The 12,965-nt window shown below is 44.0% G+C and overlaps 1 protein-coding gene across 2 annotated transcripts; it reads right to left on the bottom strand.

Annotated features, from left to right (window-relative positions):
• Positions 1 to 2,048: 2,048 nt before the first annotated feature.
• ZBTB18 (zinc finger and BTB domain containing 18) lies at positions 2,049 to 8,662 on the bottom strand. 2 transcript variants are annotated; one of them, XM_014259380.2, is made up of 2 exons: positions 8,507 to 8,662; positions 2,049 to 5,822 (listed from the first exon to the last, which is right to left on the bottom strand). In XM_014259380.2, exon 2 carries the CDS (start codon positions 5,806 to 5,808, stop codon positions 4,240 to 4,242), a length of 1,569 nt encoding a protein of 522 aa, XP_014114855.1. In that variant the 5' UTR covers positions 5,809 to 5,822; positions 8,507 to 8,662; the 3' UTR covers positions 2,049 to 4,239. The 2 variants fall into 2 exon arrangements, with proteins under 2 accessions (XP_014114855.1, XP_005530642.1); XM_005530585.3 differs by lacking the exon at positions 8,507 to 8,662 and adding an exon at positions 7,925 to 8,191.
• Between the last annotated feature and the right edge of the window lie 4,303 nt (positions 8,663 to 12,965).

The raw sequence follows: 12,965 nt of genomic DNA, 5'->3' as shown, positions 1-12,965 counted from the left end.
CGGGGCAAAAGGGAATCTGTAGCTTTGCAAATTAATTTAAAAATTTTATTGAGGCTTCCAACAAGGCAATGCAAGTTTTGAGGGAATATACTGGCTTAATTTAGGAAGCAGTACAGAAGTACATGCAATTGTTTGGTGCTCATTTTTACCCTAAGGCAGGAGAGGAGGAAAAACAATGAGGAGCCCTTTCCTTCCTTGGCCAGAAAGTTTTGTTTTAGACTCCTACCAAGTTTTTCAAATTGCACCTAATACACACAGATCTCAGTAAGTAGATTGTCTATAGAATGCTGTGCCTGGTTCAGAAGTCTCTGTCCCACCAAACCCCTAAGCTTCAGTTTAGAGAAAACATTCGTAACTAAAATAATATTGTTATAGGCAGTGATTAAAAAAAAAGCCAAATTATACATATAGTATTTTCCCTGTGAGTCAGTCTAGAAGTACTCACAGTCAAAAAGTGATGACTATCATTGGTCAGAGAAAGTTGTCTAAACCTGCGATGTTTAGAGCGCAGCTTCCATTCCCGCACCTTGCCTTCAACCATCATGGCAAAACAAACGGTGAGGATTTTGTTACCACAATATCTTCAAGCCAAATAAAACGCTTATTCATGCTTCATTATCTAGGGACTGCATTATAAAATAAAAGAAGAAAGAAGAACAATGCTACAGCTATTTAGGTAAGTTAGCACATTAAACGTTGTGGAGAAAAGCAACACACGGAGGTATGTTTCATCTTTTCATTGAAGAAACACTTTGATGGCCACAAGTGTGTGCTGCACGCGTTCAAACCATCTCTAGATAAACCACAAAGTATAAAGAATATTTTCAATTATTTTGTCACAGCTAAGTTTTGTTTTCCATTCCCTTGTGAAGAAGGACTCCTTCTAAGTCTAGTTTTATTTAGGAATCTACAATCCTTGAAAATCTTAATGTTGGAGAACAAATGGTGAATCTGCCTGGAGCCACAGCCAAAGCTCATCAGCTGCACAGATTTCAGCGCTGCAATATTAGCCGTCTTTCAGTCTTGACGATACTTAAAACCATCTTAACTACACATAATATTCTACAGAAAAGGTCTGCTGCTAGAAAACAGAGAATTCTATGCGACCGGAGATGTTAACATTGACAGAAGGAAACGTTTTCAAAATATCTCTAATAACACAAAAAATCCACACCGCAAACACAGCAAATGATGATTGAAAATTGTTATAAAGAATAAAACAGTGAAAAAGATCGTTTTGGCTACATACAAATTATCGCCAATGTAGGAAGATAAGCAGAACAGCTTAGGTACCAAGATTCACTTGGTCACTGCACAACCTGAGCTGTACCTAGGCAGATGATAAGTGTAATGAAATGTTTAAATTAAGGTATTTTTTCCCCCCCATCAAATTGGTTCTGCTGTCTCTGTTCCAGCCTTCTAATTTAGCTCTACTTTCGTATTCCCATTGGGCTCCACAGTGCTGGTCTCGTTCTTAGGGTAGAGCAGCCTCAAACAAGAATTCTGGATATATCCTGCAACAAGCATCTAAACCAGGTTTTTTTCAAAGGTTTAGCTAAGCTGCCTTTTTTTTTTTTTTTTTTTTTAAGAGAAACATTTAGCCTGTATGAGAAATACCCAAAAGATTTAGGATTATTTCAATTTTCCTCTGTAGTCCAGACAGCTTTGATGTGTTACCAGTAGTTTGGACATTTTGACTGCCTACTGTAACACTGACAGCCAGTCAGTACCGGGCCAATGCTCCAGATTAAGTTGTTGCCTTCTGCTCTACTGTTCTCATAGAGACTGATATATCAAGAGAGTGAGCCCAAGAGAGCTCCTTGGAGTGAAATTAAGCCTACAAAGGGAATTGTGTGCCTGCACAGATATTTGCATGGCAGCAAAATTTCTGGAATTCAGTAGATTGCTTCTGCAGAAGTCTTTGGGGAAGCAAAAAATAGTAATTCTTTAAAAATACCTCTACAGAATGATCGAGAGCTACACACAGAGAAATGCTTTCAAAACACAAGCATTTAATTTTTTTAAATGTTAAGTGAGATGTAAATATGTATGGTAGCAACAAAGTGCCCAAAAGCATACTGAAAACATATTCCATACACAGTTAGCAATAGAAGTCTGTACAAAAGTAATAAAGTTACACAATATAAAAAATACTCCATAACTATAATTTAAAAGAGGGAAAAAAGACAAGGGAATTGATTTCTCAGTTCATATAATTTATTGCAGTTAGCACACAGTTTAAAAATTCACCAACACACCAATAGTACAAAACTAAACAGCATTATAAGTTATTCCCTCCTCAGGAAAATAAAACATACTATGATTGTCAAAGCTAGATGTCAGTCTAAGTTTTAGAACAAAAGAAGAATGTGAAACTAAGGAAAGGAAAAAAGCAATCACTCACGAGGACCACAAAAAAATCCAAGAGAAAGTCCATTTTCCTCAGACACTGATTGTCTTTTCTAACTTAAGAAAAGAATGTAGTTTTAAACCTAGAAACTATTCAAGTAACTAAAGATAACGCTCCAAGGCCATTTTCACAGCTTTTTTTTTGTTTTAAATGCCATTACAGCCAAATTAACACACATTTGACCAAATATTTCCAAAACAGTCCAGCAATACACAATGGAGTTTTCCATTCAGTATCTTAAGCACAAAAATAGGCTATGTTTACAGTAGTTAAGGCGATCAAATTTTAAACAAAAGCAGAGAAAAAAAAAAAAAGGAAAAAAAAAAGGAAAAAACAGCAAACGTTTTCCATGCTACTCCCATAGACCTTATTTGTAAGTGCAAGACAGGAAAACAAACACTGTGCAAAATGCTTTTGACCTGCGTGTTGGTCATTAAAACCACACGTCAGGCTGCAGTCTCTGCTGCTTGGATACGCATAGTCCTTCCCCGGCCCCCCCGGCCCCCCCTGTCACTCAGGCCTGCCCAGGCCTTTCAGCCCGGGGCTTTTTTTGCTTTTTTTTTTTCAGTCCACAGCCTCTTTTCAACGGGGGAAAAAAAAAAGAACGACCTATTGTGGTGGAGTGGTGCAGCAGGAATCCTACAAATGCTCATCTGGGGAAATGGACGCACCTCAGTTGGAGCTGGCGTGGGGTCTGTGCAATTAGAAGGGGTCTGGGGTTAGTAAATGCACACCGCACATGCAAATCTCGAAGCCTGGTTGTAAACATTCAATTTTTTTTCTCCTTGTTAACATAGCTAAATCGGCAACTCGTAGCTTAAGTTCTTCTCAACTTAAAGACAGTGGGAAAGTAAATTTAAATTAGATAAAATAAAAACAGTGCATTTCTCGTCTTCATAACACTGGCATTTTCAACGGTGTCAGGTTTTTTCCTAAGGAAATTAAATAATTTTCAACTCACTCATTAAAGTTATACAATGCAAACAAAGACAAAAATATACTGAAAATCATGCATTTCTGTAGCGTTAATATTTACTTTTCAAGACTCAACTAAGAGCATCAACACAACCTGCCAAGTTCTTTGATACCTCCCCCCGGCCCATGTAATCAATTACAGTATACAATAACAGTAATTCACATTTTTTAAACACACAGTTCATCACTGCTGAAGCTGCAATATCCTTTTTCATCCCAAGCAAACCTTCACGTAAGACAGAGTCCCAGTGATCCCAGTGTACTCTCAGGGTTTTTGTTTTATGTTTTTGTGTTGGTTTTTTTGTGGTTTTTTTTTTTCCAGTGGGAACTGTCAGAAATCCAGAAGTTGCCATAATAAGTTTTAAGTCAACCGCTTGTTTAAAAATAGATAATCCAGCATTTCAGAAATTTTCCATTTGGGTCTAAAAGCATTCAGGTTTCCAACAGCTAGAAAGGACTCATGCAATTATAGAAATGTAAAGGAACTGACAAAATTGGGAGATTTCTACATTCAGATTTTAAGAGGGGAAAAAGATCAAGAGTTTAAAAGAATAATGTTTTGGGGAGAATAAAGCCACGTCCAAATTTTTTGAATTGGAGATCCCTTAGAAGTTAACTATCTGCTGACTTCTATTCCAAAAAGGGGGGAAAATACGCTCCGCAATTAGTTACTTTGTCGGATTACCTCTACAGTTCATTTTTACTGGAGTGCTAAATTAGTGAAATATTCATGCTGCCTTAAAGTGCAAAAACAAGCTAATAGCCAAACTTTCAGTTCAAGGAAACAAGATTGCTTTTAGACTGTACCACAACTATATAGATTTATATATATATTATTTATATATATAAAAATTTTATTTCCAAAGTTCTTGTGAGCTATCTTCTAAGGTCCAGTCTCTGACAGTAGGTAAGCTCAGTGCTTCACTTTTGACAGACAATGAGTTCACCAACTCACAGTGAAACTTCCGAATGTGTCTGTAAAGGTCTCCGGACTGTGTGAACCTGCGTTCACACCACTTACAAGCATGAGGCTTCTCCCGCGTGTGAACCACTGCATGGCGGCTCAGGTTGTGGGAGTACTGGAAGCTCTTCCCACACTGGGTGCAAGTGTAGGGCTTTTCACCTGAATGAGTCCTCTCATGACGTTTCAAGGTGTACATGCAAGAAAAAGTCTTACCACACAACGAACAGGTTGGGACATTGACATCGGTAGCAGGCTTGCTGCGGATCCCGTCCTGCTCTCGAAAGTGCGTGCTTAAATGAATTTGCAGGATGTGGGGGCTAGGAAAGACCTTGTTGCAGAGAGGACACATGAAAATTTGGCCAGCAGGGCTAAGTATGTTTGACACGTAAGGGAGCAAGCTGCTGTCCATGTTTCCTTCCACCTGGACTCTCTCATTCTCTGGAGTTATCATTTCGTCATCGCTTGCCTTGTCCTCTCTATCTAGCTCCCTCAAGACCGAATCTTCCCTCATCGGAGCCAGGTGAGCCGGCTCGTACTGTACCCTGTTATTAGTGCTCACACTTTCTTTCACAGTGCTATGTTCCATATCATAGTCATTAGTGCCAACATCACTCTCATCACAGGAAGCCTCTTTCTCCACCTTCACCTGAACCAGGCTGTTTCTAAGCATGTCCTGCGAAGAGAAATAAGAACTGTTCAAATTTTCAACTCCTGAAAGGCTGGACTTGACAGACAGGTCCAGCACGCAGTCAACATCTGCTGAATCCCTCACGGAGGTGACAGACCTCTGGGACAAAGACTCTGTTGAGCTGCAGGGGCTGGCTACTGTTTTTCCAGCTGCTGCTGTGTGCGTCTCTGCCTCTCCGCCAGTCTGGGGAATGCCTGCTGAGTCTGAGGGCAATCTCATCCACATGTTCCCAGGCTCAGCCGCCAAGTCCCTTTTGCTAGGCAGGATGTTCAATTTTTCATCTTCTCCGTCGTCTTCATCGCTGGGCAAATCTCCTGGCATGTGGCTGCTGCCGTCGGAGAGGCTCTCCACTTTGTCTGAACAACTTGAGGCGTCTTCCTCCTTTTTTGTACTGTCTGCCTCCGTGGTTGCTTTCTCTTTCAGCTTCTTTTTGCAGACTTTGACAATGTCATACATGTGGAGATAACTGGCAGCTGCTAGCACATCTTCAATGGGCAAGTCTTTGAACTGGAGCTTTCCTTCGTACATGAATTCAAGCAGGAGAGCGAAAGCTGGGGCTGTAACAATGTCGCTGTTCAGATGAACAATGTCCCTTTTGTCCAGCTGGTCCTTGTAAAAGAGGTGGAAATACATGCTGCATGAAGCCAGTACAGCTCTGTGCGCTCGGAACTGGGCATCTCCTACCAGAACAGTGCAATCACAAAGAAAACCCTGATGTCTCTGCTCACTCAGACACTGTAGCAAATGTCTACTGTGGTCAGGAAACTCCATACTGTCTTCATAACCTATAAGCAACAAAATTTTTAAAAATTAAATGTAGGTCAGAATCACAGAACTTATAAATCCAAGTAATTCCACTCTAAAAACCTGGTATTTATATTGCCCGAATTCTGGTACTGACACCATGCAAAGATAATTTAACACAAATGTACAATGGCAACTCTTTCCCTGACTGACCACTACAATCATGATTTCCTTTCTGTGGTAAATAAGCTGGTCTAGTGAGCGCATAGGTACATCTGCAATTTTTTTTTGAAGTATCACTGCTGTTCATAAAATCTGTTCAACATTTTGGTTTCTTTTTTAGAGAACTTCCTCCAGATTGAGTCCCTAGGTGAGCAGACACCCCCCACCACAAAAAAAAAAAAAAAAAAAATTAAATACTAAGTTGGAGAGATCACAGAAGCGGCAGAAAAAAATATACCAGATCATCTACATTCTTTTTAAAGTCAAATTGTAGTAAAAGGAGAGGTTCTCGCACGAAGAAATGTTAATATACCCAAATCTGACGGTCTAACATTCATAAACTACAAAAATTATTTACTGTGTCAATTTATATCAACAGCAAAAATGGATATTTTTACAAATTAAGTTCATGTGGTTTTCTTCTTGTAGTAAGAGCAGGTTTTTTAAAGGTTTTAAATCTCTTCTATACTGTACAATAGAATATGAACATTTTTTGCCAACATGCAGAATATACAAAAGAGAGCTAACAACCAAAACGCCAACGAGCACCACTTCCCCAGTGCAGAAGGACAGAAATTTCCCTCCCCTCCCACACCAGAGTTTGCAGTACTAAGCTTAAAAAAAAAAAAAAAAAAAAAAAGTCATTCAACCATTCAACGTGAGCATGGGTCCACGTTTAAAAAGAGTATCCCAAGTAGTGTTCTTACCCAACTGCTTTTTATTTGCCTCCCTTGATGATAAAGACAAAATAAACTTAAAAAATAAGTAAAGAAATCAAAAAATCAAATGGAAAGTAAAATCTTTTACAAGCCTGTGTTAATCTATTCTTCTGTGATTGATAGCAATGGTCTCCCAAACCATCTAACCAGTTCGTGACTCTCCGGGCTGGCAAATATTATTGAAAAATCTTCATTCCTCGCAAACCAAGACGTACTAAAACTTACAACACAACCCCTACTAAATTCTGTAAAATACCATTGCTAGAGTAAAGCATGAAGATTTACAATACAATCACTTTAAGTGCCCCACAGCCAACATCAATCCTAATCCTTAAGAGGGCTAAAAATAAAGATTGGAGGGCAGCTCACAAGGTAGCTGTGATCAAATTAGGAGGCTGAAAGGACAGAGAGGGACGAAGAAGGAAGCTTATAAACATCTGATCCAGCTGACTGTGGCCATATGGCAGCTGCTGCCCAGATAAAGAGATTAAGAATAGAGGAGTGCGATTACAGCTGTCTGGCCAATTCAGGCAGCTCAAATCTACAAGTTCTAAATTAGTCGCAAATACAAAAACTCCTTCAAATAATTATTGTTACACTAAATAAAAGATTTCAAATGCTACATGCAAGGAAGAAAAGAGGAAACCAGTCAAGCCATTCTCCCGGGTACAAAAGTTTTTAAACACATAACTGATTTCTATCTTTCAGAAGCACTACAGCTGTATGCTACTACATTTCTGAGCTGCTGGATATTTAACCATGTAACGAAAGACTTCCCTACAAACACATTTTAGCTAGGAAAGTCCTTTTGTAAAAACGCACATCTCGTACATTTTACTAAAACCCCTGCAAAGTAATTTAAAAGATGCAAGACAAGAACACAAAGCAAAACTCTCTTTAGGCTTGCCACTAAATTCACTGCAGTTTTGGTCTCAGAAATTAAGGATGAACTTGCTCTTTCTTCCAAACCAAGACATTCCCACAATATGCATTAAAGTTAATGCTAACAATGTGCCCAAGCACTGATACTCTCCAACTGTAGCCCAAGCCTTTTGACTAAGTCCACTTATCTATTTAATAGTCAATTTCATATATTGCCTCTAAACTTGGTTAGAAAAGTAATGTGATTTTTTTTTTCTAAAATTCAATAAACAACACACCAAAACAGAAATATGCTGTATCTAATCTATTGCTACTCCTACCTTTAGTACACATAAACCTGATTAAGTCCTTTCCTCTGAGTCTTGCTGGCTCCAGGTCTGTTAGATCGGTGGAAAAAAAGCAGACTAGGAGAGACAGATGCAAAGTGGAGATGATGTTAGAGAGGAATGAGATACCTTCTCCACACACAGATCTGCACACACTAACTCCCTGTCTGTGTGTTAGAATAAAAGGCTGAGGGATGGCAGGCTGTCAGCTGCTCTGACATCATGTTCAGATGGAAATGCTACCTCCAGCTGTGCTCCTTTTAATGCCATATGCTACTCCTCTACACTCCTGCCACCAGCTTTTTCTTAGGAGAACTTTTCTCTTCTGTTAGTATAAACAAAATACTTCAAAGTCTCTTTTTTTCAAACTTTCTAACAGGGAGGAAAAAAAAAAAAAGAAAATCCTAAACATATGGGGCTCTACTGTATGTGCAGCATAGCACCACTTCTGCCTTAACTTGGAGGACTGCTTTATGTGCTGACAGCTTACCCCAGCCACGGGGTTACCCCAGAAAGCCACACCGGTTCGGTTTTACTGAGCCATGGAGTTCATTTAAAAGCAGAAATTAACCGGACCTATTTACCACCTCACAGCTCCCCTCTCCGCCGCCGGTCCTTTCAGTTCCAGCGTTTAAGGCAGCGCAAGTGAAACCGAGCACCAACTCCGGCTCCCTTCGAGCCGCGGAGCAGCTCCCCTGGACGGGGCACTACTGCGAGCGCTCGGCTCGGCTCCTACACCGCTTTTCTCCCGCGGGGACTGGGGCTGCCCAGCTATTTGAATGCGGCGGCCCCGGGACGCGGGCTCCCAGCCCCGCAGGCTCCGAGCGGCCCCCCCGCCCGAGCGGGAGCCCCGAGCCGCGCCGGCCCCCCCGATGACACTCACGCGTGTACCCAGCGGGGCGGGTCACCTGCCCGCTGCCGGGCGGGGACAGCCCGCCGCCCCCCGGGACGGGACAAGACGGGCGGGGAGGCTGCGGCGCGCAGCAAGTTCCCGGCGGGCCCGGCCCCGCCATCCCCGCCGGGCGGCGGCAACTTTTGGCCGGGGCTGTGCGTGTCCCCCCCACCTGGCCCGACACTCCCGTCCGGGGCCCTGATCCCGCGGGCAGCGCCGCCCCCGCCCGGGGCCGGGCGCACCGTGAGCGGCCCCGCGGGGAAGGAAGCAGCTGCCCGGCGCGCAGGAAAAGCCGCCCCCGGGTCACGGCGGCAACAAAAGAAAAGTAACCGGGGGCGTCGCCGGGGCGGCCGGCCCCCCCACCCGGGCAGCGCTGCCTCCGCCCCTCCGCCCACCCCCAGCCGGACCCGCCGCCAACTCCGCCCGCCCCGCGGGGCCGCAGCGGCCCCGGCCCCGGCGCGGCGGGTGTGTGGGGATGGGGGCAGCGGGACTCACACTGCGCGGCGGGCCGGCGGCCCCCCGCCCCCGCCGCCGCCCGCCGGCTCCTCTTCGTTCACTTCCCGCCCCGGGACCGCGCCTCGCTCCCCGCCCGCCCCCCGCGCCCGCTGCCCGCCGCCCCCCCCGGGCTCCCCCCTGCCGGCGGCTGACGAGCGAGCGGGGCAGCCGGCGGAGCGAAGCGGGCCCCGCGCCCAGCGGCTCCCCATGGCACCGGCGGGGCGCGGGGGCGGGCGGGGGGCGGGGGCGGGCGGGGGCGCGGGGCGCTCTCGCGGCGGCGGCGGCACAGCCGGGCCCGGCTGCGGCAGACAGATGTTCGCCCCCTCCCTCCCCGCTCCCCACTTCGGACTCCGCTCCCTGACTGACAGCGCGGCCCGCCCGCGCCGCCGCCGCCGCCAACCGCCGCGGCGCCCCGCCGCTGACTGACGGGCCTCGGCGGCCCCCGATTGGAGGAGAGGGGCCCGGGAAGGCCGGCTGCGCCGCCAATCGCAGCGCGCGGACGGGCAGAGGGGGCTTGCCCCGGCGGGGAGCCGAGGCGGAAGGGGGCAGGGCCACACTGGGCCCGGGGCGGGGCAAGCGGGACGGGGCGGGGCCGGCGGGGCGGGGCGGGGCGAGGCGGTGGGGGCGGCGGCGCGGTGCATGGTGGGACGGCGGCAGGTGCGGCGCGGCCAGGGCGGGCCCGGCGGGAGCTGTGCTGGAGTGGGCTCCTGCTCCTTGGAGTGCTCCTGCTTCTTGGAGTGCTCCTGCAGCCTCGCCCGGCCGCCTGGGCGCTGCTGGGCTGCCGGGGGGCCGGACGGCAAAGTGCTGAGACCACACGCTTGTTAGGGGCAAGAGCATTATTAGTGTGTTGTGGGTGGTTATATGTGGGCTGGGTATGTATGCATGTATAGTGTGTATTGCAGTGTTATCTCAAGACCCAAGATGCATCATCTTCCCCTACTAAGAACACACAGTCGACTAAGATAAGGAAACTTTTTGCCAAAATTCACCAAAGATTCCGTATCTAAGAGAAACTCAAGTTGCTGGTGCTTGGTAACTTCGCAGAAGTTGAGTGTGAGAACATCTGGATTAGCATAAATCACAAGGATGGTAATGGATGCTGCTGCAAGATGTCCAAAAATCGAGTAGCTTTACCCTGCCACGTTTATGATTGGGTAATTAGAAATAAGCACCAATGGGTAATTAGGTGATTCATATCATACCATTGTGTAAAACTCCTAAAGTGAAATCTCAGGGGTGTGCCCAGTTTGGCTGGGGCACTTCAGATGCAAGAATAAACATTTATGTTTGTAGTTCTGTGGTTTGGATCCTAGCCTCTCTCTTTGATTAGCACCAGCCAGCTGTGAATTCATGACAAGAATGAAGTGCTTTGGCTTCTCTCTTCCCAAGGAAGTGCTCTGCCCTGAGCTTCCGCCTCAAACCTTGAATTACTGTGGGTAATTTTTGTGCTTCCCGCCGTGGTGGGGCGGATTATGAGGAGCTGTGCCAGCAGGTTGGCATTGTTTGGGATGTGTGTGTGCCCAGGTCTGTGCGCTCCCGGGCAGCGCGGGGAAGGCTGGTGCCTGGGGGGAAGCGAGCTCTCCAGACCTCATCATGGTTCACAGGCAGATTGAGGTCAGCGGCTTTGGAGAATACCACGGCTTAATGGCGGGTTAGGATAGGGCAGTGGAGGCCAGGTTGGAAGGGCTAAGGTCTTCTTCAGCAAAGGACTCATCCAAGGAGGTTTGAGTATTTCCCCATCTCCCCTTTGGTTTCAGGTAAAGAGGTAATACAGGGGAATATTTTAAAGAAAACAAGAATCACCAACAGAGACTTGGCAGTTTAAAGAGAAAGAACTCAGTTATGTATTAATAACCAAAATTGATTGAGTAGATATAAAAAAGCTGCAAACCATGTACTTTGTCTCTTCAGTGATATGAAACTGTTGTAAAGAAACAGACTGAATTCTAGCTGTGCCTAATTGCTTTGACAGCGCTGCTATGTATATAACACAGCAGATAGCATCTAGGTGCCCATATGCTTCAAGCATTACATATATATATATGAAAATATAAAATATATATATGTGCAAAAGAAAACACTTTTCAATCCATCCTTCAGTAAACTAATTGCTCCTACTAGGTGAGGACATTTTTAATTATTAACTTTCAGTCCCTCTTTAGATACTGATATAATTCCATCATTAAGAGTTTGGGCATTTTTTCCATTGGCACCCTGTTTCATATTTCATTATAGCTGGAACTTGATAGGATTTTGTCCTTGTCTTCAGGATACAGCAGCTAAGATGCTGACTCTTCGTGTTTCCTGATTGTTTCCTCAGTGCTAATAATCACTTCATCTGAGAAAAATCAGTACTGTATTCCCTGCTGCCTGTTGTTTCTTGAACATCTTCCCTAAAACTACTAAACAGCTTTTGCTTTCAATTGCAAAAATAATAGTTGAAAGTACTTTAACAGGAAATACTTAGGAAAATAATTCTAAAGTTTTGTTTGTTTCATTTTTTTTTAATGTTAAATATACCAATAACTTATGCAGTTACATATATTTGAGCTGTCAGTGACTGTGCCCGAAATGATTACATTAACTGTATCGTCCTAGATCTTTACACTTCGTGCTGCCTCTTGCTTCCTCAAGTAAGCCATCTCACCAGCTGCTCTGGGTTGGTTAGTAAGACCTCAGTTTCTGAATATTTACTGATACAAGTACAGCTTTACTGAGGGAGGAAATTTAGGCATTTACATAATACAAAACTCTTTGAAAAATGAGTCTGCTTAACGTGAAAAAATAAAATAATTTATTTGCTAAACACAACATTTAGCAAATTGACTTTCTCAGATCCTTATAGACTTTTACAGGACCTGAAATTTAAAAATAAATGTTAAATAAAATTTAATTACTGTTTGTACATTCTGTTAATTTATTATTGCCTCCTCATATACAATAACTTGCCTTCTTATGTTTTAAAACGTATTGAGAAAAAAATGCACTGTCCCTCTTCTAGTATTTACAATGCTGACTCCTAATTAAATCAGGTTGTGTTTTCCATTCTATCATTTGGCTGTATGACCTCCAGCAAATCGCTATGTCTGTTTTGTGTATACTGGTTCACCCTGGGGCTACAGGTTATCTCTTACTACAGTTATATATAAGAGAGTAATCTGCAATTACCATTTATACAGCTGTTATAAAAACCCACTTTTTTTTACTACTTCTAAATAGGAGATGGTGAGAAACAGAAAAAGTGAGTGTGGGTAACACTTTAAGATTAAAAATCTTTTTTGGCAGTGAGTAAGACTTTATTGATTTAGACCTGGAACTGTTGACATTTGTCTGGGATTTTTTTTTTTTTTAATGTGAAAGGAACTCTAATTTTTTTTAAAAATACTTAAAGAGGTTTAAAGACTTAGCATTATGATAAATGTAGAAACAAGATGATAGTGAATTAATGAAAAAAACCTTCAGAGGGAAGACTCACAAATACCCGATAGTCCAGTTGATCCTCTATTAGAAAGAAATAATATAAGACAGGCATTCCATTGAATGAAGCCTTGTTGTAAAGGGACGTAAACATCTGGCAGTACACCTGGTCTCTACACATATTTATAAATCACCTCAGGCATCCCAAGATACTGTAAAGAACACACACAA

This window comes from Pseudopodoces humilis, chromosome 3 (genome assembly GCF_049639895.1).
Source record: "Pseudopodoces humilis isolate 2021_Gansu_Grassland_sample_001 chromosome 3, ASM4963989v1, whole genome shotgun sequence".
Taxonomy (NCBI): Eukaryota; Metazoa; Chordata; class Aves; order Passeriformes; family Paridae; genus Pseudopodoces; species Pseudopodoces humilis.
This window is presented reverse-complemented; position numbering and strand designations above follow the sequence as displayed.